Consider the following 26,075-nt stretch of genomic DNA (forward strand, 5'->3'; position numbering starts at 1 on the left):
TGGACTTTGAACTTTTTACTTCAGAACATTACAAATATGTCCTGGTCGAGAGAGGAGGCTATGGTGTTTCAAAGGTGTACATATTTTCTTCAAAAATTAATTAGAATTGTGAGTAGATATAATCCACACGAGTGCATGTATCGTTCGCTCTGATACCATGTGAATAATGTATTTGTCTTATTTCTAGTATGATAGTACAGACAAGTATTTATACAAAGTAGTGAAGAGCTCCTAAGTTAACTATTAACAGAAGGTTCCATAAACAGAGAGATACGATATCACGGTGATTGGGGAGTTGCCTTGTATTGTCCTTAACAGACAGTTGGGTTAGAAGCGTTTAATACGATTCCGGTTTTGTCACAAACCGGTTTACACGTGGTCATCACTGGACACAATTGGAACCCCGGTTAATATGGCGGGCGATGTTGGACATACACGTGTGCAAAGAACGTGAAGTGTTCTACAGTTTCTTGCAGAATCCAAACAATAATTGTCAATGATTCGATTCTTTCTTATCTCCTCGTAGTCGTAGGTCATATCTGAAGACACCATTTCATTACTTTATAATTTAACATATATGTCTGAAAAAATAGTTAAAATAGAGTTATAATAGTAGAAGTATCGATCGCATGTGATTTCATTATGTTGAGACCCGGCCGGTCCATACAATAGATAAAAAGAAACTATGGTTTCAGGTTCTGATTATGTAACTTTTATGTTGTTATATTAAAACAACACAATCTATAAATCTTGTGTGGAACCTTTATAAACGTTGGATTACGTTACACAATACACACTATAAGACTGAGATCAATTTCACATCATTAGTGTATGGGTTATCAGCTACTTAACTTGAACTTGAAGGGGTCAAAATAAAAAGACAAAAAAAGAAACTAAGGGTATAAAATTAGTTTAACGAAGGGTCCCGTGATTTGTCTTATTTCGATTCATTGATAAAATATTTTAAAACTAGTAATGGGATAAACTATTTGAAGAGATTGTTCAAATAACAAGAGAAGAGAGTTTTCTACTTTTGTTAGGTAATGGTTCTTTTGTCGCTGCATATTACGACAGTGATTACGTAACACTTACAATGATCTTGGTCTTTTTATTTAGTTATATTTTTGACTTACTTAGCCGCCTATGGCATCATTTGCTTGGTGGAACTCTAGTTTTCTCGACCTGTTCAGAAAATTTATGTACGTTTTGTATTTTAGGTCGGTTTATAACCAGTTATAGTAAAAACGAAGAAACTCAAAGGTAAAAAAATTTTTGAGAAGACTCTTTGATGGATTTTATCAGTTTATAAGACGTGAGAAGCATTTAGAGCCACGGAAATGATCTCACATCGGATAATAATTATGCTTAAAATAAAACTATATTGCAATCCATGAAGCCGACAAATCCTATATGATGTAATTATACATCCGACAACAATATTTCGGATCAATACTCATTTAGCATAATGTCAACAAGACACATCTTCTCTATTTTATTTAAACGTTTTTTGTAAGATATTAAAGAATTTTTGTAACTTAAAAACAAATGAACATAATAGACGCAACATCAGTTCAAACTATAGCATAAAATGTTTCAAGTTTAGTTTTAAATATATACAACTTGAATTATAAAAAATCATTTCAATTCTCTGTTTGATACATAAAATGACTAATTTAGAAATCAACTAATCAATATAATAAACTTGACTTTTTCTAGAATTATATCGTATATATAAACCGTAACCTTGAATTTTAATAAAATCTCAATAATCTTTTATGTCCACGCTTACCATGATGAATCAATCAACCATACAGTTTATACAAACACTCATCGATATGAAAAGGTCGCAAGTATTTATGTGATATTTGTTGTTGTAATGTAACGATCGATGTGAACACATGCACACGTGTGTGTGTATAACGATGGTCAACGTCTAGCTTATGATGGGTCACGTGTACGATAGCTGTTGGCCGACCTACTTGTTTTTGGACGGCCGATGATGTAAGCCCAACCAAACGTTTTTGTTTTAAATTAAAGCCCACTTAAAAAAACCAGTTGCCATGGTCAGAATCACTAATGGGGCACCAGATGTTGTCTCCGTTGACACACAATTGCATCACTCCGACCGCTCAGTTAGTCACTGAGTCACCATCCACTCCCTTTTGTTTCTTTTATTTGTTTGCTCATTTGGTAAGTTAGAGGAAACATGCCAAAAAGCCAAAAAAAGGTGATAACAATTGTAAAAAAAAAACTAAAATTAATTATTTAAGTTGGTTCTAGCTTTGAGGATGATGCTAGATTTGTATTCCAAGTGAAGTGAGACTTTGGGTTTGGAATCACAATTCTGTGATCCATAGTCTTCACCTTCAATCAAAAGTTGGATTTATAAACATGCATAACCTTATAGAAAGGGTATGAAGTATGTGTGAGGCTAACAAAACAAGAGTGGAATAGTAAATTACTACTTGCATCTCAGTGTGCAGTCACATTACATTGCTGGAGAAGGAGAACGAAGAAACAAGACGTTCTAAACATTCAGACTGCTTTATTTTCCAAAGGATGGATCATCGTCATGATTCACTTCTATGTGAAATTTCTGAAATAAGTAAATGAGTTCTCTCCTCTTTCTAGTTGTTGGCTTTGGAATCGATAACCTTCTTAGCAAAAGAGGGCAAGCAGAAAGCAGCTGAGTGAATCTGCAACCCCAAAAGATTCAATCCGTTTAACGATGACTCAAACAAATTATCGAGAAGAAGTCGAAAGTGATTACTTTTACATACCTCGGCGTTGTAAAATCTTAAGGGTCCGTGTGATTTGATAGAGCTCTCATCAGCATCAATTGGATTCACTGGCTTCTTGAAATCGACCTGTGGTCCTTCAGTTGAACAAAGCATGAATCCAATGACTCCACTGCAAACAAATAGCATATGGCTTCAGTTTTTGAGATCATTGCATAAGAAAGCAAAAAATGTTTTCAATATCAATTTTAAAGACCTCGGGTAAGTTGGAACGCTAGTCCAAGCGTAGTTCACAGATCCCTTAAAGATCTCACGGCAATTAGACACAATGTCTTCGATGATGTCCATGTGAAGCCACAAGCTTTCGGCCTGTGTGCATACAACTCCACCAGGACGAAGAGCTCTATTCACTGACTCAAAGAAAGGTTTCTCAAAAAGCTCTTTCGCTGGACCAATTGGATCCGATGAATCAACAATAACTGCATCATAGGTTCCTTCAGCAGCGTTCTTCAAAAAAGCAACACCTGCAAACATGGCCACAACATTGTATAAAGTAATAAAACTAATAAAAACTATGCAGAGTTGCAGACAAAGAGATATATAAAAGCAGATCATTTTGTACCATCGCCAATGAGGAGGTTGACACGAGGATCCTCATATCCAACTGCTACCTTGGGAAAATATTGCTTAGACACCTGAAAAATATCCCAGAAGATGGAAACATATTAAACCTAAGTAAAGTTCATCACAAAGTAGTGCAAGGATACAGAACAGAAGAAAGGAGTGTGACAAAGTTAAACTCACATCAACCACCATTTTATCAATTTCACAAATGTCAATCTGCTCAACAGAACTATGACGTGCTACTTCCCGCAGGACTCCTCCATCTCCTCCCCCAATGACCAGAACCTGACGAAGATTAAGAAGAAAAGTTTCCATAAGAAACACACTTGGTTAAAGTTTTATTGTCCTATAGCAACAAAGCAAGCAGCAGTTTTAGCTGGCTCAACCATACAATCAAAAAGCAGAGGAAAGTTACAAACAATTGGGTTAAATCAGTTCTATAGTCATGACTGATAGAGAAGAAAGGCAAATTCACTTTACCAAAAGTAGGAAAATAGCAATTCACCTTTTCTTGCAGTTTTACAATTGAAAGCAAGAGACTTTGTCAAAGCTATCAACTGTAAAACTGCAATCTAAGGTATCTTAACAATCCAATTCATCATTAAGGGTACTCACACAGAAACGAGTCTGCCTGATATTAATCTGATAAAGAGGAATACCTTCTTGGGATTGGAGATGGAGCACAAGGGAAGGTGAGTGATCATTTCCTGATACGCACATTCATCTCTTTCAGTGAGCTGAATCACTCCATCCAAAACAAGAACCTTCCCATACGTCGCAGACTAAGAAAAAACTCACCCAAAGTTGAAAACTTTATATAAGTGAACCAAACTTAAGAGACTATAAATTGTAAACTAAGCAACTAGAAACAGTGTTTTGTTACCTGAAAAACAATAACATCCTGGTAATCAGATTTTCCTTGGAACAGAATCTTCTCTACCTTGAGAGAATGTGCTTCTCCTACAAACTCAAATATTCAAAAAATCAGCTACACAGTGACCCCAATTGAGAACAATATAGCTACAGAAACAGATTCTCAAAGATCAAGAAGTGAAATTTAGGCACAATTCCAGAAAAAGAATGAGCCTTTTTGAAACAAGAAAGAGATTCAAAACCTGGCCACATAGGACTCATCTCAGAGAACCATCCAGGAATAACAGAGGACATACAAGCAGGCTCCTTTATATCTCCTCCACCGTTCTCTGTTTCCATGGCGGCGCCGTTACCTTGGTCTTCTTCTCTTGGTCTCTTCACGGGCAAATCAGTAGCTGAAACTTCTTGTGTTGACGACATGGATGCTCTGTTTGAAGAAGCGAGAGAGAGGGAGTGAGAGACTAGGGTTTTAGTGTGTGTGTGTCTTCTCTCTGTGTGGGCTTTAGCTCATGTGAGAGTTGTTGTTTGATGCGGAGATGATGATATAAGAGAATAGGCCAAACAAATATCTGCCGTACGATTCGACTGTTATAAAATCATTTTCATAAATATATATTTTTATTTTCTTATTTCACTACGTGAATAAGGAAATTTTAATTATTTTGTGATCATCACTCGGAATAATTGAAATCAATCATGACAGCTAATTTTTTTCCTTTTTTTTTTCTTTTTGGTTCTTTTGCTTTTCTTAAGCCTCTCCAATGAATGCATCGTTTCGTTTTGAACTTTTGATAAACGTCTATAGATGTATTGTTTTAATTTTTTAGATTGTGTTTAGTGTATATACGTTTTCGAAAACGTAAAAACGCACAAATTGCAAACGCAAAATTAACGTTTAAATTAGGAGATGGTGCGATTTCTTTTAAACGCGGTCTCACACACACACACGTGTGGAATATGTGTGTCAGTGAGAGTACCAAGGAAAAGAGTGTCAACTTGTAAAGTACTCATTTCGAGAAATGTAAAAGTCACTTTTTGGTTTGTTGGGAGGAGAGAAATGTTTGTTCTATTGCATTAGAATTCGAATCTTTGCATGTAGAAAAACTGAAAAATTCAAAGATAGTTATTGTTCATTACATAAACACATTAAATTATAACAAAATTTCCCTGAAGAACACAAAACAATTCTGACCAAAGAGCAAAACGTTTCGTCGTATAAGTAACTTACTCCAGTGAGCTATGCTAGGATCGATTTTGTCGATGGTAATATCTTGAACGAAGTCGATATATGTCTGAGTTTTGTTTTTATACCACAGTATTAGTACTGACCCAAACAAAGTCTAACTGAACATGAAATCAAATGTCGTCACATATCGAAATTTGGTTTTATATATCAACAACTATAGTGTTTGTATTTCGGGTTTTTGGTACCAACTTTATTCGAATATACAATATTATTGTGGAAAAGTTGAAAAAAAAAAGAGAGAGCATATTACAGACTTTGTGTGTGTGTGTGTGTGTGCGCGCGCGCGCTAAAAGAGCATAATATATATTTGGTATCGAAGAGATTCGACGAAAAAGCACAGGCTGAGAGAAAAGATAAGTGTTCTTCTACATATGGCTTTAAATTAGTTTAAACCATTTCTTTTAACGTATAGACCTTGCTTAAGGTTATGTTTGTTGAAGGGCTCGATGTAATATGAAACTTTCCTAGTGTTGTTGTTTAATTTGACATGTTACTTACAATTGATATGATCGATAACTTTGATTGAAAAGAGTAGTACGTAAGTTGAACTATGACATTTTCTTATAAATCGTTAAGAAATAGGCAATATATTTATACATAAAAAAACTATGTAAAATTGTGTAATAAGAATTTCCAAATAATATGTTTCCTTATTGTTTTTCATGCACATTTACATTCCTTCCTTTGTACATTACATATTTACATATGACTTACCAATTAACGATTTAGAAAACATGTATCTATGCATTATATTGAGTGCTCTTCTCATCAAAATCTACAAGATATTTGAATTGGAGATTGGTTCTAACATTTCTCAACACCCATTTGGTTGCAGTTTTCACTATTCAGTATTATACACCAGCAAATCAGTTTATGATATTTTTCTATTTTGTTGATGAAAGTTCTCAATTGGTGATCAATCATTATAGGTTCACATTGGCGACTAGGTAACCATACCTAAGATAAATTTTTATAGGCATTTTACTTAAAAAATATATAAAAATTATGGGCTTTTTACTTTTATAAAATCAAAATTTTGGGCTCCTTATTAAATTTATACCAAGATTTTAATTTCTTGGCCTCTTATTATATTTACACTAAATGTAAAAACTATTTTGGCCCATTTATTTGCACTAAAAAGTAAAAAACCTTTTCTACATTTTTTTCTCATAAAAAATTAACATCTATAATAAAGATGAAACTTTGGATTTTTTTTCTCATGAAAAATTAACATTTATAGTAAAGATGAAACTTTGATCCGACAGCACTTTTTCTCAATCATACTTGAGTCTAAGATAATGTTCATACAATAAAATGGACGGGTACATAGGTTAGGAGATTTAGTTTTATTTATTGAGTGTTAGTTAATCTCTTACACATCCAAAAGTTGTTAGAAGACTGTTTTTGCTTCTTGAGATATAAGTTTAGAGCAAGACATCAAACAAACACATGTCTTTCAGTGAGTTGAAGAAGCCAAAGCTTTAGAACTCTGAATAGAAAAGGATATGTTACTGAGTTGTATCCTCAAGAATAACTTATATTTTTCCATTAGATATGCAAAATCTCAATAACAATCAAAGTAGAAATGTTATATGAACGTAATCTAATTGCCTCTTTTTAAAAGTACACTTACATAAATTGACTAATGTAAGTAGTAGGAGAGGAGTATAGACTAATGCGAAGACTTTATTAATCGGACGCCTATACCAATTTATGCATAGGCTAGTACAATACATAGGTTCTGGTCATGAAAACGTATTGCAAGTTGCAACTAATTTTTATATACATAAATATATAGTATACTAGTTGTTGACCCGCGCTGCGCGCGGGAGTTTTATAATTTTGTTTTTTTTAATATTTTAAAATTTATATTTTGATTTTTCTTTGTTTTTTATTTATTTTTTTTGTTTTTACTCTTGTTTTTGTATTAATTTAGTATATGAAATGTTTATTTTTATTTGTTTAACTCTGATTTAGGTCAAATAGTAGCTGTTAGAACCTTACATTTTAAAAGCCTTCAATTCTTGTAGGCCAAATTATTCTGGTGAATCCACTTATTTATTTATCCAAGTAGTTTCATTTTACCTTTTAGTTTTTTTTTCCTACTTCTTATGCCAAAAATCAATTGTGTTCTCGTTTGATGTGGCTTCAGATGACATCAATTTAGTGGTATATCTATTTGTATAGTATAAATGTCCTTGTTTTGTATTTTGTTTTGTACTTTGTTTTGTATTTAGCTCCATTAATCAAAAAATTGATCATTACTTTATAAATAGATACTTGTTTTATTTATTTTGGACATAAATGTTTTTTATTATATTATTTATTTTCTTAAAACCACTATTGAATATAAAAATTAAATAAAAGCTAAGTTATGAGCTAGAAAATAAATTAAAAACTAAAGTGTTGTAATTCTAAATCAATTTAAAAATTTAGATGAATGATGATGTGGCAGCTGATGTGGAAGATGATGTGGCATAAGGAGAAGAGAGAAAAAATTAACTTTATATAGAGACTAGTTGTTGACCGCGCTGCACGCGGGAGGTTTATAAAATTTTTCTTTTATTTTTAGTTATATTATAATTTTTCGTTGATTTTTTTTTTGTTTTGCATTGTTTGTTTTGTTGGCTTTTTACAGTTATTATTTTTTGTTATTCTATTTTCCATATTGGTTATTGTTTTTAGTTTTATAGTAATTTAGTATTTGAAATGTTTATCATCATTTGGTATTCGTCAGAGGTCGATGGAAAGTTTATGCGGCATTCTCTCTTTTTACTAAGTATGTGATTAGAGATATAAAGTTTTTGGTGTCTGGGTTTGATACATTCTAGGATCTGGCTTGTTTCCCGTTTTTTCCTACGTTCGAATCCGTGTATTCCGGCCAATGATTTTGAAATTGGTATCGTTGTTGCAGATGTGTCGCTCTTGTAAACGATGATTCTAGAGAATGTTTTCCATGTTCCATTTAATCATCCTGTTCCATTTAATCATCCAGTTCCAAACTCGTATATCCCATGTTTTTCTGATTTTTTTAACTGGTTTGATTGTTATGTGTTGGACCTCAGGCCCATGCTTATTTAGATTTTGTATTTTGATCGTTGTTGAAGTGTTGGACCTCAAGTCCATATTCTTTTGGATTTAATAAAAAGAAAAATGATGATGTGGTGGATGATGTGGCGCTGATGTGGCGAAAGGAGAAGAGAGGAAAGGTAACTTTATATATATAGATTATCTAAATTATTATTTTCTATATATCCATCTAATAAAATTTCTCTTTTTATAGCTTAATTTCTTTTCACTATATCTTTATTCATTTAAAATGATTTTTTATATTTATTAATTTAAACAAAATTAACAAACAAAGATTAAAATTATTTATTAGAAAATTAGAAATATATAGTTTAAATTTGACTTTCATGTAAGTTTTTTCCTAACTTGGATATTGTAAATGGAAAGACATCTTACATGTGCATGTGATACCAAATTTATCATTAATATAACATATCGGTATTCACGCCTCTTAAATGATTTAATATATTAATTGAATTACTAATTATCTTCTAAACGAGAGTGTTATCACTTTATACTCAATCAAGTGGCTACACGTAGGGGTGGAACGGATACGAAATCTGAAATTCAATCAAAACTAAATCTAGTGAGCCATCAAGGAAAGAAAAACCCTCATAGGTAAAAGCACCTTTCATTTCTTATATAAACAGCTCTAGCCAACCAGACAAAACACACAACAAAGATAAACATGAAAAGAAGAACAAAGTATTCGTTTATAGTAGATAAATCAGTAAGGAGAGCGACGTTTAATAAACGAAAACGAGGGTTCCAGAAGAAAATGTCCGAGCTCTCAACTCTCTGTGGCATCAAAACGTGTGGGGTTATCTACAGTCCGTATAACCCAGAACCTGAGGCTTGGCCATCAAGAGAAGGGGCTGAGAGAGTGATCTCGGAGTTTCTGGAGGTTCCGATAGAAAAGCGGAGGATGGTGACTCAAGAAGCATTGTTGTGTGAGAGGATCGCCAGAGAGCAAAGGCAATTACAAAAATTGCGTACTGAGAATCGCGATTCTGAGATGCAGAATATTATGTTTGGCTTTCTCAGAAGAGAGATTGATGTGCCTAACCTCGGTGAATTGAATATCCCAGATTTGATTTCTTTTATTGATAAGTATATCAATAAACTTACTTGCAGGGCCAAGCAACTTAGGGAGAATGGTGAATCTTCTTCGTCTTTACCTCTTTCACGTCCTCCTGTTGCTCCAAATTCAGTTGTTATCCCAGTCGAAGATAATGATCATAAGAATCATAATCAGCAGAATTTGATTCAACGCCAAAATGATTTTCGTCAAGTTCCACAAAAAATTCATAAATTTAATATGAATATGAATGTGAACTTGGATTTGAGTTTGAATTTAAATTCGAATTCGAACCGAAGAATGATTTTGGATTTGAATCAAATTCCTAATGCGGAAGAGCATGAAGACATTCCTTCCATGGAGGGGAGCAACCCACCAACCTAAAATTGATATTCTCATCTACCCCTGTTGATGTTTGCGCTCGGAAGAATCTTGAGTCCTAAGGGGAGTTATTTTGTTTTGTGGCTGAAGTATTGAATGGTTTGTATTTGTGTTTTCGTCATCTTGAAGACTTTCTATGTAATGTCTTTTTATTTTCGTTGTTGTAATAAAAAAAGGTTTTTGCCTTTCAGTACTTTGTTATGGTTATTTTGATTATTTGGTAATTTATTCAAGTAGTAAATTTATTTAGAGAAATTTAGTCATATTGAAAACAAGTAGAAGTAATCAATAGTTTCAATAGTTATTCCCCAAAATAAAATAAAAATTAGGTTCAATAGTTATAAAATACTTGTGTGGAATCACGAACTACCCTAATACCAATTTACATTCACTGGGTAGATTTGGTTCATTAGTTCAATATCGAAACAAAAAAAAACATATAAAGAACAATATTTTAAAGAGTTTGGCTACGGGTGTGATTACTACATTAATGTAATATCATCAAACCATGAATAACACATAATACTAAGAACAACTTGTTATTCCAATTTTATTTTCTTGCCTCTTCCTTAGTTATTATAGCTCTAATTCCATGAGATTTCTCATATGTGTACTCATTCGACCAAGAGAGCAAACTAGGTTTCACACAACTCTCTTGTCTCTACAACCAAGCTCCACTTTGAGACACAGACACATGATGATGCATCAATCTCTTCGTATCTCACATGCCCTTCTCCCTCATGTACTCTTTAATGGGCCTCTATACACATCAATCATGAACGCCACAACCCAACAATGCTAAATTCGTTCTCATATATTATTTAAATGTCATACCATAACAAATAGACCTATGAGGCTATGACCATTGTGAATAAATTAGATATATCAAGGCATTAATTAAACCAGTTTATATTTGTTAGACTGAAGCAGGTTTGTGTTATATGATCCATGTCCAAAGCTTATTCTAGTCCAAAGAAAGAGCTTGTTTGGTTGAAATTCTCGTACATATATCATCTTCCTCAACATATTTTTTAGCCAGCAAAGAAACTCTTTAAAACCGTAGCTGGAACAGAGAGAACGGTACAACTCCAAAGATCTCCTCTACCTTTAGTACTCTTCCCCCATAAACCGGCCTAGCTCTGGCCATAATCCACCAAATGATAATGAGAAATAAGCTATTAATCGGAAAGCAACTCTTGAAGCTCCTCTTGAAGCAATACGTGAGGTCGGAGAACAAATGTGGAACGTACGTCAAGGACAAGACGAGTAAGCAATAATGGATGAAAACGTTGTTGATCCCTTGGAGGAAAACTTCGACACACTCGTTGGAGCACACACACCAATCAAGTTGGTGATATCATCAGATTCTTCATTTGCTGAATTATTATCAACCAGGATGATTTATTTTAATCTTTTCGACAGTACCGGCCCTGTTCTTGATCAGTGACTCGTATGATTCTTGTGAGTCAATTATGAAAGCTTCTACACACCTTGTCATATTGATCTCTTAATTAATCATATGGGGGTATCAGTCTCCCTTGTGCAAAAAATGTTTTGTAATTACATTTAAATTACTAAAATTTGGTAATAAAGATAGAATCATGAATAGTAAGGAATGATAAAAATTTGAGAAACCTTGCAGAAGTAAAAGACTGAACTGTCACACAAAATAAAGGTATAATTAAATCTGAGACTTGAGTGTTGTAATAAGTGGGAAAAAAAACCAGTCATAGATTGTTACAAAGACGTGAGAGTCTCGACGTGATTAGGGAAACTAAAGAGCGCACGCAGACGTTTGTTTCCAAGTCCATTCTTAAACCTAAACTCCTCATCCGCGACCCCTTTAAACTCGACCCTTCTCAAGCTTGATCTCCCCGGATCAAAATATAAAATAACAAACGACTTAAGAAACGTGGATTGTACAAAAATAAACTCACCATCATCATTGACACCATAGAGTTTGTAAATCTTTTTCAAACTCCGAGAAAAAGGTGTAACAAAGTGTTGATAAGACCATTGATGTTGCTCTGCATCCTTCAAAATCCACAATGTAATACCATCATCGTTTCCCATGAGATTATCACTATCAAGACAAGCTAACCTGCCTTTATAAGATATCAGCGTAATCTTATCATATCGAACTTTTCAGTTCTGACATCAAAACTCATTACTATGTAACTTTCCGACTCATCTTCAAAATAGGAGGCTACATAATACAGAACACCGTTGATGCATCTCCCAGTACACTTGTAGAAAGCTTGATGCTTGTAACTGGTTTTAACCGTTCTCCATGTTTTTTCAGCTGATCCCAATGTTAAAACCCGACACTCGTCAGAAGCATTGTAACACGGCATGCACAAAACTTTGTGTTTACCCTCGATTGGATCATATCCTAGAAAGACTATTACACTATAGATGGACTCCTCTATGGGTTTGGTTAAGGTTAAGAACTGTTTCGTGCTAGGGTTCCAAATCACGGGTTTTGTTGATTCTCGAAAGTAGATCAAGCCGTGGACCGACTCGGTGATCGAGAAGTTGCAGCCTGTGGGATATTTCATATGGTAACTATCCACTTTATGAGAATACGAACGAGTCTCGTTCGAATTCTTACTGTGCTGTGGAAACGAGAAAACGAACACTCTGTCCCTTTTTGTGAAAAACATTAGAAGACTTGGCCGTGTTGAAGAGCGAGTTTCAAACCTATCGGTGAAGTAACCGTCGGTGATGATTGATGACCAGAGCTTCGAGACGTAACGAGATTTCACAATAGATTCCGCAGGTAGCTTTAAGAGTATCTCTCTTGTTAGCTCGATGGGTAAAGACGATGATGATGTTGATCTTGACATCGATAGAGATTCTTCTTAGTCTATCTTTGGAAAAAAGACCTAGCTTTTATTTTTCTTTGTGTTACTTCTTATCTAAGATTCGTTCCTCTATATATACTATAGTGTATGGATTTTTTCTTATACGCTTCTTCGGTTTTTAAAAACCTAAAGAGAGTACCGGTTATTAGCCGCCGGTTAACTACTTAATTTTTGGCGATTGGTAAACTATTAAAACCATAATCACATATTTCTTATACATCATAACTCAAGTGTGATATTTCTCGGCAACACCTCTCAGAGACCACATGTTATTTTTTTTTATTTTTTTTATGTTCTTGGTTACTGAAGGTATTAGCTTAGGGCATCCTTAACTGCTTTGGTTCTATGTCATCTGATTCTACCTAAAGCTTGCATCTCTGTCTTAGAATGACACAAAGTATCATTATCATATGATATACAATGCAACTTGATAATGGTGATGCACATGCACCACTACACAACTTGTGGAGATTCACATAGTATACAATAATGTTTTATAAGTGCACGTTTTAGGGTCATTGCCAAAAAAAAAAAGCCTAGTAGTAAATAAAAATACACTCCAAAATCCAAAGTAATGCGTCTACGCTACACCTATCTATCCGCAGCCAACTAGTATTATTGCTTGGCTAACAAAACGACACCGTTGAAGTAATTACACACAGAGACAAAAACACACCGTTTTAACCACAAAGTCCCATTAGTCAACAAATTTCTCAAAATTCCCCAAAACTGGAAAAAAAAACTATCCAAATTCAAATGACCACCGCCGATAAATCCGCCGGAATCGTAACTGACTCGGAACCAGGACCGGAGGCTTCTCTTCTCCCCAAACAACACGAAGGATCTACCGGAAAAGAACCTTCTGATTCTTTCCACTTCGCTTACATCATCTACTTCACGCTTGGTGTTGGCTTTCTTCTTCCATGGAACGCTTTCATCACCGCCGTCGATTACTTCTCTTACCTCTACCCTTCCACCGCCGTTGATCGGATCTTCGCTGTTATCTATATGCTCGTCGGCCTTGTCTGTCTCTCCGTTATCGTTGTTTTCTATGCGCATAAGAGCCTCGCTAGCTTCAGAATCAATCTCGGTCTATTACTTTTCGTGATCGCCTTGCTTGTGGTTCCTGTTTTGGATCTGGTTTATGTTAAAGGTCAGGTTGGTTTATACACCGGATTCGATATTACTTCCGGCGCCGTTGCGTTATCCGGTCTCGGTGATGCACTTATGCAGGGAGGTCTCATCGGCGTCGCCGGTGAAATGCCTCCGAGGTATATGCAAGCTGTTGTCGCCGGAACTGCTGGCTCCGGTAAATTTCTAATGCTTGATTTTGGAAAAACACAAATGTAGAATGATTTGGTTGCTCTGGTTTAGATTAACTTAGATGGTTTTTGGTAATTTTGGATGTGTAGGTGTTCTTGTTTCACTATTGAGAATCTTGACTAAAGCTGTATATCCTCAAGATCCTGATGGGTTGAGAAAAAGTGCGAATCTGTATTTCGCTGTGGGAATTGTTGTTATGGTGATATGTGCTGTCTTGTACAACATAGTGCATAAACTTCCGGTGATGAAGTTCCATGAAGAGTGGAAGAATGAAAGACTAATCAAAGAGAAGAGTGAAGAGAAAGGTTCTTTAACAGGAAATGTGTGGAGAAAAACACTCTGGGATATCGTGATGAAAGTTAAGTCTCATGGTTTTGGGATCATTCTTCTATACATGGTGACGTTGTCGATATTCCCCGGCTACATTACCGAGGATGTTCATTCGGAGCTTCTTAAAGACTGGTACCCTGTGCTGCTCATTGCAGCTTACAATGTGTTTGACTTGGTTGGCAAGAGTATGACCGCTGTTTTCATGCTATTGGATGAGAAAATCGCAGTCGGTGGTTGCATCGCCAGGCTCTTGTTTTACCCTCTCTTCTGGGGTTGCTTACATGGTCCGATGTTTCTCAGGACTGAGATTCCTGTAACTATACTGACATGCTTATTGGGACTCACCAACGGGTACTTGACAAGCGTATTGATTATTCTGGCTCCAAAATCGGTTCCACTGCGACACGCAGAGACCGCAGGTATCGTCACTGTGATGTTCTTGGTTATTGGTTTGGCCGCTGGGTCTGTCATTGCTTGGTTCTGGGTCATCTGATTCTACCAAAGCCTGTTATTTGTACTTGTTGTATTCTTTGAGCGTTTCCACAAACTCAGCTTCATTAATCTGTGAATTATTCCTTTTACTTCAGTAATATGTGAAAATTCTTTTTTTACACAAAGAACACAAAAGACTTGTAAGCTGCAAAAGGCTACAACGTGGATTCAATGTATTCATTAAAAGTAAATGTGTTTCAAGGATTCTTCAATTTAATTCTAAGCTTTCTAGTGATCTTTGATGCTTTTGGATGGCCTGCACGTCTCTTGTTGTTGTTGCTATCAGACTGTTCGACTTCTATCCAATTTAGAACACTGAGAATCACAGATTGCGGAACTTTCTTAACGTCTGCATCATCAGGACCTCTAGATTTCTTCATACCTTTCTCCAGAGCCATTTCGATGAACTCCATGAACCAGTTTGCAGCTTCGTCCTCAATCTCCTTTGCTAACCTTATCGTGTTGCCTATCCCGCCACAAGCTGGGTTCTTGTTCTCATCATTTGATCTCAGTGTCCCTTCACTCTGCTGCTTCAGGATAATCCGCCTCTTTGATCTCCTTTTCTCCTGATCGATTGAATTATACGCGATTTCATGCAGGATTGAAGGAGACTCTTCTTCTCTTGGTTTCTGATTTTCGTTTCTTGAGTTTATGTTCCGTGACTTGTTCTCAGCATCCAAAGCAGCTGCTTCAATGGATGTTATTTCAGTTACAGTTTGTGCCATCTCCTTGTGAAACTGCATGAATTTCTCAAAGCACATCGCAGGGCATTCAGCTTTGGCTGATTTGCTCAGACTAGCAAACGTCCTGTCCCAGAAAAAAAGCACATCAACACATAACATTTCCAACTCAAAATCCGATTAAAAAGCATACACAAAGAACGATTTAGCCAATTGTTTATATACTTGAGATGACGGACAACAGTTTCCGTAGCTGTAGCCTCGCGCAATGCCTGAAGCGCAATCTTCTGAGCTGTCTCCCGAAGCTGAGTTGCTTCCTATCAAACAAAGCAACACCAAAGAGGATTTGAGTAACAATTGAACTTCAAGAAAGATGTAAGTATCAATCAAATTGATGAACCACAAGAACACAAATCAACCTTGCTGAGTGTGTTGAGCCTTCCTGGCAAATTGGTGTCTTTCTCAGATTTTATCATCTTAGTTTCCTGTCTTAAGGAAGTCGACCTCTTCGAAGTTGACAAGGGAACAACATCTTCTTGAACCTCTGCAATCAAAGAAACAAGCTCCTGTATGATCAACCACTATATGATCAATAAAATGTTAAAAGCAAGGAATCACAAAATCCAATACCTAGAGAGAATTTGAAAGGACTAAGAAGAGAAGCTGATGTATTATTCCTCTTGCCCTCTCTATCACAGACACTTTTACTTCTCGGAAACTTGGAAGACGACGGTACAGCACAACTCTTCCTCAGCATCGCCGTCGCCGGGCTCTCTCCTTCCATTTTCCCCAAAACCCCTCCACCAAAAGAGCATCTCACTCCGCGTGCTCTTCTTACCGGAGACGCAGCGAATCTAGCTGAAATAGACCTCTTCGCCGGCGTGGACTGTTCTAAGTCCAATAGCATTGGTTTCACTACAAACGGTGACAAAACATCGATGTTTTGTCCCCAAGACCCTCTTCTCGGCTTCGATACAGTCACTTGTTCGGATTTTCCTTTCAAACCCATCAACGGCTCCGGCGTCCCGAGTAATGGGTGCCGACCAGGGATTGGCTTTGCACCTTTGATGACAGGAACAGGGGATCCGGGTTCGAGCCTATCAACATATATAAACTGACCAAGCTGCATCTTGTTGCTTAAAATGACATCATCTTGGTCCGAGGGAAGAGTGACATAGATCGAGTGAGAGGAATCAGAGACTTTGATAAGAAACCCTTGGTTTGGCTCCAGAGACTTCTCGTCAAGATCGATTGGGACGATATCTGTGACTTGTAAGATAGAGCTCCGATGCTCTCTGGTTGGTTTGATTCCTGTTTTCATACCGTCGATTAGCTTTTGAAGGATTCCAGGTGCTAAAGCTGCCATTTTTCTGATCAAGAACGAGCAATTCAGAAATTTAAAGAACTGGGTATTTGGTTGAAGAAGAGACTTATCACTTTGAGGTGAGAAGAAGAAGATGATCTTAAGGATTTGCAGTTTCTATGGAGGCAACGGTTAGTAGTAGAAGAAGAAGGGAAAGATAAAAAAAGCAAACTTTTTGAATCATGGCCTTTCGTTTTTGAGACGTTGCAACGGTCGAAATTGCTGGTAGATCTGTGTCTTAATTATCTAATATAACTCCGTGATCATTTGGTTTTACATACTTTTGCTGATTGTGTACCAGCCATTGAATGCAAAGCTGAGTTTGGTCTTTGATTGACTTGGGGAATTTTGAGGAACCATTCATATGCTTATTGTTGTACTTGGTGGTTGACAGTGAATAGTTGGTGTAACAGATAAACTAGTATGATTGGGACTACAAAATTACAAGAAAGTCGAACTGTTTCATACACTTTTTGGTCGCTATAACAATATCTTTATTGGTTTTGGTAAGGGAACACGAACAACTTCATCAAAATGACTTAGTTTATTTCCAGGCAGAAATGCTAAGATAATGAAATCATCAATTGAAAATGACAATTGTATAAACTAAAAAGAACAAAGTAGGCCTTAGAGGAAAACAAAGGTCTGTCTTTCTTTTGGTACTTCTGATATCTTCAACCTCTCAGAAAAAACTGCAAAATGCCGCGATGAAATGAAACAAGTTTCTTTTGAATCTGACTAGCCATCTGGCACCTGAAATCACACAATACTTGCAGGCCATGCTATAGTGTTGAAGCAAATCCTGTAAATATCAAATGCATACTTTGATTAGAGCCATTAGACACTGTGCAAATAGACCAACACAGCACAACTCTGGAACAATCTAATCCACTGGTTTTTCGTCAATGTGAATCAATACAACATTTTACTACCGTAAGGTTCCATTTGCTTTGTCTGGAAAGACAGACACTGATAGGACCTCAGAATGGAACAATAGTATGACATATATGACAATGAATTCAAACTCAATTCCTTCTGCAAGTTTTTTAGTGGTAAAACATGCAACGAAAAAGAATGTTGTTGTACAAAGCTGATCAATTGCTATACTTGTATTAGCATGTCAAGCAGATCATTTATGAACAAGATCCTATTTACCAATTGGACTACATTTACTCCTTCTCTGGAAACAAAATTACAGAATCAGCTTTAATTCTAAACATACAACACCACTAGTGATTCAATTTCCCTAAATTTCAATCATGAGCATCAATGAAACGAGACTAAAAAAGAGCTGTAAATCAAATTCACTCGCAAAGAAAGATTATAAGAACACAAGCCAAATACCTTCAGATAAGCAACTCCAATTTTGATTGCTCAGAGATAGCAACGAAGTGAGCAAAGCTGAAGCAGTAACACTATGTAAAGGTATAAGTGAAACCCCTGCACTCAGTTCCACAGGGACCCTGCTCAACACAAACCCCAATCATACCATTTTAGAGATAAACCCTAATTCTTCATCATAGCAGCAGATTCATTGAAACTAGATCTAAACTACCAAAGGCATAAGGTGTTTATACACTCATTTCTACGATTTGAGAGCTTAACCTGGAAAATGTCAGTCTACGAAGTGAGGGTCGAGATGAGGAAGATGATCCATTCCCGAAAGCAATTCCGGCGGATTTTCCGATCTTAGAACTAGAAGACGCCGCTGATGAACGACCGAAGAGTATCTTCGCGGAGGATGACGATACCTGAAGAGCTCTTCTCATGCCGTTGGCCGCCATGTTTACTCTTCTTCTCTCAAACTCTTCGGTGACATTTCTGTGATTTACGAATGTGGGGTTTTAATTCGGGTCGGGTCGGATCTTAATGATACGGATCCAATACGGCCCATAAATATTAAGAACTGGGCCGATAACCGGGAATCAAATCAATACCGGTTATCATCTCTGGCTCTCTCCGCCGCCTCTTGTCAGCTTCTCTTATTACTACAACTCAGTTCTCACCTCTCCTTGTCCATTTACGTTACGAAGATGAAGAAGATACACTTGAGAAACCTCGAGACTAACGAAACCATAACTTTCGAGTTTTCCGATGAGTGCACTCTCCATGATCTCCAGCTAAAGATCAAAGAACCGTCTCCTTCCTCTGTTCGTTTATCGATTCATCTCAACGACGAGCTCCTCGAGGTTTCGTCTCAGGCTACGCTCCAATCACTCGGCGTGAAGTCCGGTGATATCATCTCTTACTCTCTCGATTCCTCTGACTGTAGTGCTGTTGTTCCGAAATCGGAAACGAATCATCAGGCGACTGAAGCGGCAGAGTCCGGTTCTGTTCCGAGAAGCCAGAATGAAGCAGAGGCAGAAGAGCTTGGCGGCATGAATCTCTCCGGTTTAAAAAGGTTAAGCGAACCTCTCTTCTTGAAAAAGATATTGATGGAGAAATGTGGTGACACTTGGGAATTGACAACTGTGGTTATGACTGTTCATGCTGTTATGTTAGAATCTGGATTTGTGTTGTTCGGTCCTGATTTAGGTTTGCCTTTTAGCTTTGCGGATGTGAATGAAGTCTCGTTAAAGTATACTCTGCCATCTTCGGTTATTGCTAGTGGAAGTGAAGTAGTCATCACTCTGAAGTTTGAGAATTTAGGTGATGTTGAAGTTTATGGATATCTTAATGAGGAGATGTTGGTGGATAAGGTGTCCGTTAATAAAAGTAGCTATATGCATGCTGCTGATTTGCTTATGGAAACTTCGGAATCCGACAATGAAGATACTTTGCGCGTCCACCACCGTGAGGTTCGAGTGTGGTGGAGAAGGATAAAAGATTGTATTGTCACGCCTCTCTTGGTTGATCTCTGCTACAAACTTGGCTTAGAACTTCCACCTTGCTTTGTGATCCTACCTCGAGAGCTAAAACACAAGATACTAGAGCAGCTTCACGGTGTGGACATTGCGGCATTGGCCTGTGTTTCTACTGAACTGCGAGAACTGACTTCATCAGACAATGAATTGTGGAAGCAGAAATGTTTGGAAGTGTGTAAAGATCTTGTGAGAGGAGGCAATGATGAGGTTAACTGGAAGGAGAGGTTTGCTGGTTATTGGAGGCAACATGGAAAATTTTCTATGATAAGAGCCAGGGCCATTGAAAGTTGTTTTCAGATAACAAGGATTTTTGGAAGCTTCGGTCGTGGACGAGGATACTACTAAAAGGCTGAGAGATAAAGAAAGAGTCCCTGACTGAATCAGGTGGAGATGTGAATGTTGTTTGTATTCAAATCTTGAAAATATGCAATTTTAAAATTTTAGGATTGTGTAAAGAGCATTTCAAACTTATATTATACTTCTTCTTCTTCTTCTTCTTCTTCTTCTTCTTCTTCTTCTAGTGCTCAAGAATGAGATTGTTTGTATCGGATTTTGCAGAGAGAGTATACTGAAACTGATGAGTTGTTGAAGTTCACATGGAATTGGCATTTAGTCTTTGATTGTTTCTCAACAAACAAGAACCAGATAATTAACACATTTAGTAGTAGGAAGGATCCAAATTGAATGAAGTGAGAAGTCTGCAAAGGACGAAAGCACAGAAAACTCTATTGAAGTTGATTTGATCTCACAACACTTAAATGCCTTTGTCATAAAACAGCATCCCTCTTTCCAATAATGGATTTGGACTAAGTTAGTTGAGAGATAGGTAAAGAAACAAACTTCAATGGGGAGAGAGAGAGAGAGAGGGATGAGTTGGGTCTTTCTGATCACACGCAGAGGTCAAACTCCATAACTCTCTCTAGCTCTCTGTTTACATTGTCATAGCATCTTTGACAAAAACCGTGAAACTTGTAAATACGTATCACATTAACCAAACAAGCTACGACGTTGTTGTGTTCTTTGTGATTTCCATTACAAAACATCGCTTCTGGTTCTGAGTTTCACAACACCTCACTGGCCTCTCGTTCAATACGTACGATGATGACAGAGATCATATTCACTTTTTTTTTTTTTTTTTTTATGTTGGTAATGCAAAACCACGTGATAGATGTAAGTAAACTTCAAATAGTCCTAAATTAAAGGGAAATAAAGCAACAAACATAACATGCCAAATAGTTGAGTCAGTAATTGAAAGTGATGGATTGTTACTAGATAAATTATATGTTATGTTAGATTAGATTACAAAAAGAAGAATGATATGTTATGTTTTTAAAATATGAGTTAGGTAACATTTGTCAAAAAAATCAACGATTGTGTCCTTTAAATCATTGAACTAAAAACATGAACATATTTATGAACAGGTTGTATCAATAAAATGATTAAGAGGGAAAGATCAAAAAACCATTATTTGCGCGATAATGATGTAGGAGATTAAGTTTTGATTACACATGCTGTTTTGTCTTTTGTTCGGTATATAAATCACGTCTGATAAAGACATACATATTAAATCGAAGTAGGTCTAACTGCAAATATGATTCAATATAATAAAGTTCCCTCAAATTTATGAGTTATGATGATACATGTTTAGTTTTAGAGACAATAATAGTGAATAGTCTCTATAAAATTGAACATGTAAACAAGCTTGTTCTATATTTGGAAATGTAGACTTTTTTGGCATATCGTTTTACACACAAATTTTAAAAACAGCTATTGACAATAAGCAAAGATGGCCACACACGTATCCATTTTGATGTGTTAACGCGTATACTACTATTTATTTAACTTGTGATACTAACCGGAAGTTGCCAAAGACAAGACTCACAGTTGACTAATCCAATGTACTCACTCACTCAACACTCAAACAAAAACAAATCTCTCACAAGACACAAAGAGTCATGCGAGAAAAAATAAATAAAGTGTTACATATTGTTAATGTCGGCTCACGAAAACTCCCAACAAAATAAAAACAAACACAGAACAAAAAATCTGATATTAAAAAATGTTTCACAGGAGCCACAAGGCCAAAATATGTGCTACCCTCATTACGCATTTGTTTGTCCCATTGATAATATAAGCCAAGCTCGTGACTCTTTTCTTTTCTCTCCTCTATACATGATCTTAAGAATAATAATATTTATTATACAAAAACAAATTGGGTGGCACATATAGTCCACCTCATCTCTCTACACTTTTGTGGACATAACTCAGCACATGTATTTGTGAAAACACACCATCACTGTCCCTATCCATCTTCTTATATTATGTTATATCCATTTCAATTTTTCATAATCAACCAACCAGTCCAACCGAACCATTCATTAAACTCAGCTTTCAACAGACATTCACTAAAAATCTTTTTTTTTTTTTATTCGTACCGCCCACATATTTATTCAGTAACAAGTCCTTTACATGTTACTGAAAAAAAAAGAAAAAAAACACTTCCAAAATATAATAAGTAGAAAATTAACATTCCTCTATGTAAAAAAAAAACCCCATAATCATATAATTTTTTGATAAAGTGGATCGAACCAATGATGAATCTTCTAATCAGCGATAGCCCAGTTCATGTCGTTCTCAAATATCCAGTGACACACTTCGATCCGACCCGGTTTTGACCCGAGAGCTAAGAAAGCTCCATGGCTCGCACCCCATGATGACGTGTCCATGTGACAGATGGCGATCCCGTGGTTAATCTTCTTCTTACTATCCAACTCCAGGAGGTCAGCTTCGTACACCCGAACCTTAGGCACGGAGTGGCAGTAATACATCAGGTACGGGTACAAGCTCTGGTGACACGACACCGCTTTCGTCACCTTCCCGCCGTTGATCCCGTTGACTTTTCCGATCACGACCTTCTGCTTTGACCCTGCCACGTTCTCTGTGGTTCTCAGCACCACGCTGCGGCCAAGCACCGACGTCGCGAAGTCGATCATGTCCTCAGCCGAGCCGACGCATCGCTTCGTCTCTCCGACGCTCGGTGGTCTCTCGCACTCCGTCACCGCGTCGGTGATTATCCCTCCCATCGTCGAGTTCTCTCCGGCGTGGAAGATCCTCTTGATCTCGCCGAGTTTGGAAGTGGAGAAGGGTAGTTTCGTGATTATACTCCGGGGTAAAAACGACCTTTTCGGCATTTTATCTTTGATATCGGGCATAGGGATCACTGTGCCTTCTTTAAGCGACGCTTCCCTGAAGAATTTGCCCGGTTCGATCCACTTATTCACGGTTTTGCCATCGCCGACGGAGTTTGTTGCAGAAGAAGCGTTGTATTTGGCGAAAGCGACGCCGTTTTTGTTGTAGTCCTTGAAGGTGGAGTTGGGAGTATAGGTTTTGAAACTGATTTTGTGGTTTTCAGCTCCTTTGCCATAACCGGTGAAAGTCTCCGAACCGGGATTGAATGATTGACCGTAATTTACGAAATTGACCTTCTCGGAATTCGAATCTTTGGCGTAGGAAGAGAAGGAATCGTCGCCGACGTTGGCCTTATCTCTGTAATTCGCGAATGTGTCCACGGCGGAGTTACCGGAAGCGCCGTAGTTTTTGAAATTGTTCTGCGGCACATTCCCGTCGGTTCCGTAGCTGGTGAAGGTGTCGTTGGCGGCGTTTCCGCTCTCGCCGTAGTTTGAGAATCCGGAGCCGATTACGTTGGAGGAGGCGCCGTAAGAAGCGAACTTGTTCGGGAGCCCGTTTCCGTTTTTGCCGTAGCTCGTGAAGGATTGGCCTTCGCCGGCGTTAGCGTCGTGCGTGTAGGTTTTGAATGATTGACTTCGACCGTTTCCTCCGTCTGAATACGCCGTGAATCGACTCGTCGGGTTGTTCACGTTGTTTTGGTAGTTAGTGAACTCTCCGGCGCCGCCGGTTCCGAATGTTCCGTATGAGTTGAATCCTTCCTCGACGACGTTGCTGCTTTCTCCGTAGACGGTGAACTTATCGTCGTGTCCCGCCGCGTTACGGCTGTATCTCCGGAACGAATCGGTCACGACATTGGCGTCTTTGGAGTAGTTTTTGAACGAGTCGGCTCCTCCGGCGCGACCGCTGCCGTAGTTAGTGAAGTTCTTCTGGTCGTAAGTGGAGAACTTGACGTCGTCTTCGTGTTTCTCGAGACTCGCTCCTAAGTCAGGGAAACAGAAGAGATTGGCGGCGGAGCAGAAATCGGGAAAACGAGTCGGGAGCGAGTTGGTGGCGGCGAGTTTGGAGAAAGTGGCTGAGTCCACGGCGTTGAGTGGCGAGGCTTTGGAGATTAAAAACTCCGATCTGGGAGATACGTTACGGATCTCTTTGTTCCAGTAACGAACTAAAGATGCTTTCGGTGTGAATGGATTCTCCTCCGCCGAGAAACCGCCGCCGATTACACGTCCTCCGACGATAACAACCTACATTGCCAATAAAAATCCAAATAAATTCCAAAATAGTAACAAAAATTCGAATCAAACTATATAATAAAAACAATCAAATAGAATCATTTGAAGAGAGTGGTGGTTTGTTTACATTGAAGAGGAACAAGGAGAAGGATTGGAGAAGAAGGAACTGTTTGAGCATTTTGGTGTTGTTGTTTCTTCTCCTTCTTCTTCTTTCTGCTAAGTGAGAGAGAAGGAAGAATAAAAAAGATATGGAGAGAGCAGAGGAGATGAGATTGGTGGGCTTTGATGGGTTTTGAGAGAGTTGCTGATTTGTGTAATATATATATATATATGATAAGAGTAAGTATTGGATATATATAGAAGGCAAAAAAAAAGCTTATTATATAACAATTATGTTTTTGTACATAAACTCTAAACCCTACACAATTAAATTATAACCTTTTTTTTTTTTTTTGGATATCAACTTTTTTAATTTATTAGTTATTTATGTATAGTTGGTATAAGTCTTGTGAATTAATAAATGTTTTTAGATTTTTGATTTTTAAAAAAAAAGTTTTGAGGAAGAAATTATTAGTAAGAACAGGATAATGAAAGGGGGAAATAAATAAAAGTTTAGAAAAAGATTGGAGTGAAAATAGGGACAGCAGAAAGAGAGTGACAAGCGTAGAGTTTTCATTTTTAGAAGAAGCAGGAAAAAAAAACAAAATTGAAGTGGGACTTTTTTTTTTTTGCTGTAACCGGTTTAGTAACGCGTTTTCAAAACCGGTTACGAGTATCTAAATTTAACGGTTATTAACTTTTTTAACCGTCCAAAAAACAAAAAGAGCAATGAAAGCTGTACCTATATTTCGGAGATGTTCTTGAGTTATATGATAATCATATAGAGAAGAAGACAAATAAAATAAAAATAATGGTAATGTTCAAGAAGACTCTTGTGTATATTTTCTGGTTTGTCTTCTAGTCTAATGGTTTTTTTTTAACTTATCGACACCATTTCATTTGTTAAAACAGCTTACTATGGGGAACTGAAACCACATTTGAAGATGCCAATACATTTATCTACAATTTTTTAAGTTATATTATTATTGTTTCTGATCTGTTATATACTTTTATATTATAGTATTATCATTGTCGTCCAACAACAACGACTCAAAACTGGCCCATACGTTCCACTTTGATATTTATATATATACAATAATAATTATGTTAATGTATATAACAATGAAAAAAGGATCATTTATAAATGGATTTTACAAAATAATTGTATTGATGAGTATAAAATATGAATCACTAACATCTACTGATTATTCTGCACTCCAAATAGTCTAGAACAATAAAAATCACATAATACAGCTCTCGTGTCATCTTTTCTTATGGAATTATATTACCAAAATAATTTTAAAAGGTATTTATCTAGCTGAAATATGACGTCAACAACATACAAATATGTATGTGTACTATCCTAAAGTCCTAATCAAGTATTTTCCGTCAAACGTTTTTTAACTTGTAACCCGTAATGGTTTATTTGATTGATACTTGATATAAAATTTTGTGTAAACATGGCTAAGCATGGTTTTAAACCACCAAATCTTAAGAACATTATAAACGCATACACGTATTTTATCAGACCAATATGGTTCAACATCGATCGATCTGTCTTCTGAAGTTTATATTAATGTATCGAATCTTATGAGCGAACGATATGAATGCATGCATCATGCCTTAATGTCAC

General features: G+C 36.8%; 8 protein-coding genes across 8 annotated transcripts; 3 read left to right on the plus strand and 5 right to left on the minus strand.

Moving 5' to 3' along the window:
• Positions 1–2,382: 2,382 nt before the first annotated feature.
• On the minus strand, positions 2,383–4,750 carry LOC17894523 (spermidine synthase 2). Its single transcript, XM_006302358.2, has 8 exons — positions 4,478–4,750; positions 4,246–4,322; positions 4,022–4,144; positions 3,543–3,647; positions 3,361–3,433; positions 2,995–3,262; positions 2,781–2,910; positions 2,383–2,696 (listed from the first exon to the last, which is right to left on the minus strand). Exons 1-8 carry the CDS (start codon positions 4,653–4,655, stop codon positions 2,628–2,630), a joined length of 1,023 nt encoding a protein of 340 aa, XP_006302420.2. The 5' UTR covers positions 4,656–4,750; the 3' UTR covers positions 2,383–2,627.
• Positions 4,751–9,328: 4,578 nt separating this feature from the next.
• LOC17894019 (MADS-box transcription factor PHERES 2) lies at positions 9,329–10,012 on the plus strand. Its single transcript, XM_006302722.1, has one exon. The coding sequence runs from the start codon at positions 9,329–9,331 to the stop codon at positions 10,010–10,012; it is 684 nt and encodes a 227-aa protein (XP_006302784.1).
• A 1,734-nt stretch (positions 10,013–11,746) lies between these two features.
• LOC17895101 (putative F-box protein At1g50870) lies at positions 11,747–12,855 on the minus strand. Its single transcript, XM_023788535.1, is given in 2 exon segments — positions 11,747–12,132; positions 12,135–12,855. Coding segments are annotated over 2 exon segments (1,107 nt in total).
• Positions 12,856–13,582: 727 nt separating this feature from the next.
• Positions 13,583–15,136, plus strand: LOC17894779 (equilibrative nucleotide transporter 1). Its single transcript, XM_006302225.2, has 2 exons — positions 13,583–14,182; positions 14,286–15,136. Exons 1-2 carry the CDS (start codon positions 13,630–13,632, stop codon positions 15,017–15,019), a joined length of 1,287 nt encoding a protein of 428 aa, XP_006302287.1. The 5' UTR covers positions 13,583–13,629; the 3' UTR covers positions 15,020–15,136.
• Positions 15,084–17,397, minus strand: LOC17896187. Its single transcript, XM_006300852.2, has 4 exons — positions 16,329–17,397; positions 16,118–16,242; positions 15,924–16,015; positions 15,084–15,825 (listed from the first exon to the last, which is right to left on the minus strand). Exons 1-4 carry the CDS (start codon positions 17,062–17,064, stop codon positions 15,216–15,218), a joined length of 1,563 nt encoding a protein of 520 aa, XP_006300914.1. The 5' UTR covers positions 17,065–17,397; the 3' UTR covers positions 15,084–15,215.
• Positions 17,398–17,502: 105 nt separating this feature from the next.
• LOC17895625 (protein NUCLEAR FUSION DEFECTIVE 6, chloroplastic/mitochondrial) lies at positions 17,503–19,021 on the minus strand. The gene is made up of 3 exons (XM_006302972.2): positions 18,667–19,021; positions 18,406–18,524; positions 17,503–17,863 (listed from the first exon to the last, which is right to left on the minus strand). The coding sequence occupies exons 1-3, from the start codon at positions 18,843–18,845 to the stop codon at positions 17,844–17,846; spliced, it is 318 nt and encodes a 105-aa protein (XP_006303034.1). The 5' UTR covers positions 18,846–19,021; the 3' UTR covers positions 17,503–17,843.
• Positions 19,022–19,088: 67 nt separating this feature from the next.
• LOC17895043 (F-box protein SKIP22) lies at positions 19,089–20,520 on the plus strand. The gene has a single exon (XM_006302301.2). It carries the CDS (start codon positions 19,095–19,097, stop codon positions 20,268–20,270), a length of 1,176 nt encoding a protein of 391 aa, XP_006302363.1. The 5' UTR covers positions 19,089–19,094; the 3' UTR covers positions 20,271–20,520.
• A 1,806-nt stretch (positions 20,521–22,326) lies between these two features.
• LOC17895934 (polygalacturonase 1 beta-like protein 3) lies at positions 22,327–24,669 on the minus strand. The gene is made up of 2 exons (XM_006300819.2): positions 24,471–24,669; positions 22,327–24,355 (listed from the first exon to the last, which is right to left on the minus strand). The coding sequence occupies exons 1-2, from the start codon at positions 24,519–24,521 to the stop codon at positions 22,529–22,531; spliced, it is 1,878 nt and encodes a 625-aa protein (XP_006300881.1). The 5' UTR covers positions 24,522–24,669; the 3' UTR covers positions 22,327–22,528.
• Between the last annotated feature and the right edge of the window lie 1,406 nt (positions 24,670–26,075).

Source organism: Capsella rubella, unplaced genomic scaffold, assembly GCF_000375325.1.
Source record: "Capsella rubella cultivar Monte Gargano unplaced genomic scaffold, Caprub1_0 scaffold_2, whole genome shotgun sequence".
NCBI classification, from domain to species: domain Eukaryota; kingdom Viridiplantae; phylum Streptophyta; class Magnoliopsida; order Brassicales; family Brassicaceae; genus Capsella; species Capsella rubella.

Excerpts from the sequence above, each read along its gene's own strand:
- LOC17894523 (XM_006302358.2), bottom strand. The coding sequence starts at position 4,655 with ATGTCGTCAACACAAGAAGTTTCAGCTACTGATTTGCCCGTGAAGAGA. Across the intron at positions 4,145-4,245 it reads AGGATGTTATTGTTTTTCAG|TCTGCGACGTATGGGAAGGT; the intron begins GTAACAAAACAC and ends GTTTTTTCTTAG. Across the intron at positions 3,263-3,360 it reads CAACCTCCTCATTGGCGATG|GTGTTGCTTTTTTGAAGAAC; the intron begins GTACAAAATGAT and ends CCATGTTTGCAG.
- LOC17894019 (XM_006302722.1), top strand. The coding sequence starts at position 9,329 with ATGTCCGAGCTCTCAACTCTCTGTGGCATCAAAACGTGTGGGGTTATC.
- LOC17894779 (XM_006302225.2), top strand. The coding sequence starts at position 13,630 with ATGACCACCGCCGATAAATCCGCCGGAATCGTAACTGACTCGGAACCA. Across the intron at positions 14,183-14,285 it reads CGCCGGAACTGCTGGCTCCG|GTGTTCTTGTTTCACTATTG; the intron begins GTAAATTTCTAA and ends TTGGATGTGTAG.
- LOC17896187 (XM_006300852.2), bottom strand. The coding sequence starts at position 17,064 with ATGGCAGCTTTAGCACCTGGAATCCTTCAAAAGCTAATCGACGGTATG. Across the intron at positions 16,243-16,328 it reads TCCTTTCAAATTCTCTCTAG|AGGTTCAAGAAGATGTTGTT; the intron begins GTATTGGATTTT and ends CTTTGATTGCAG. Across the intron at positions 16,016-16,117 it reads GGCTCAACACACTCAGCAAG|GAAGCAACTCAGCTTCGGGA; the intron begins GTTGATTTGTGT and ends TTTGTTTGATAG.
- LOC17895625 (XM_006302972.2), bottom strand. The coding sequence starts at position 18,845 with ATGGCGGCCAACGGCATGAGAAGAGCTCTTCAGGTATCGTCATCCTCC. Across the intron at positions 18,525-18,666 it reads CGTAGACTGACATTTTCCAG|GGTCCCTGTGGAACTGAGTG; the intron begins GTTAAGCTCTCA and ends TGTGTTGAGCAG. Across the intron at positions 17,864-18,405 it reads TTGGAGTTGCTTATCTGAAG|GATTTGCTTCAACACTATAG; the intron begins GTATTTGGCTTG and ends TGATATTTACAG.
- LOC17895043 (XM_006302301.2), top strand. The coding sequence starts at position 19,095 with ATGAAGAAGATACACTTGAGAAACCTCGAGACTAACGAAACCATAACT.
- LOC17895934 (XM_006300819.2), bottom strand. The coding sequence starts at position 24,521 with ATGCTCAAACAGTTCCTTCTTCTCCAATCCTTCTCCTTGTTCCTCTTC. Across the intron at positions 24,356-24,470 it reads TCTCCTTGTTCCTCTTCAAT|GTTGTTATCGTCGGAGGACG; the intron begins GTAAACAAACCA and ends TTGGCAATGTAG.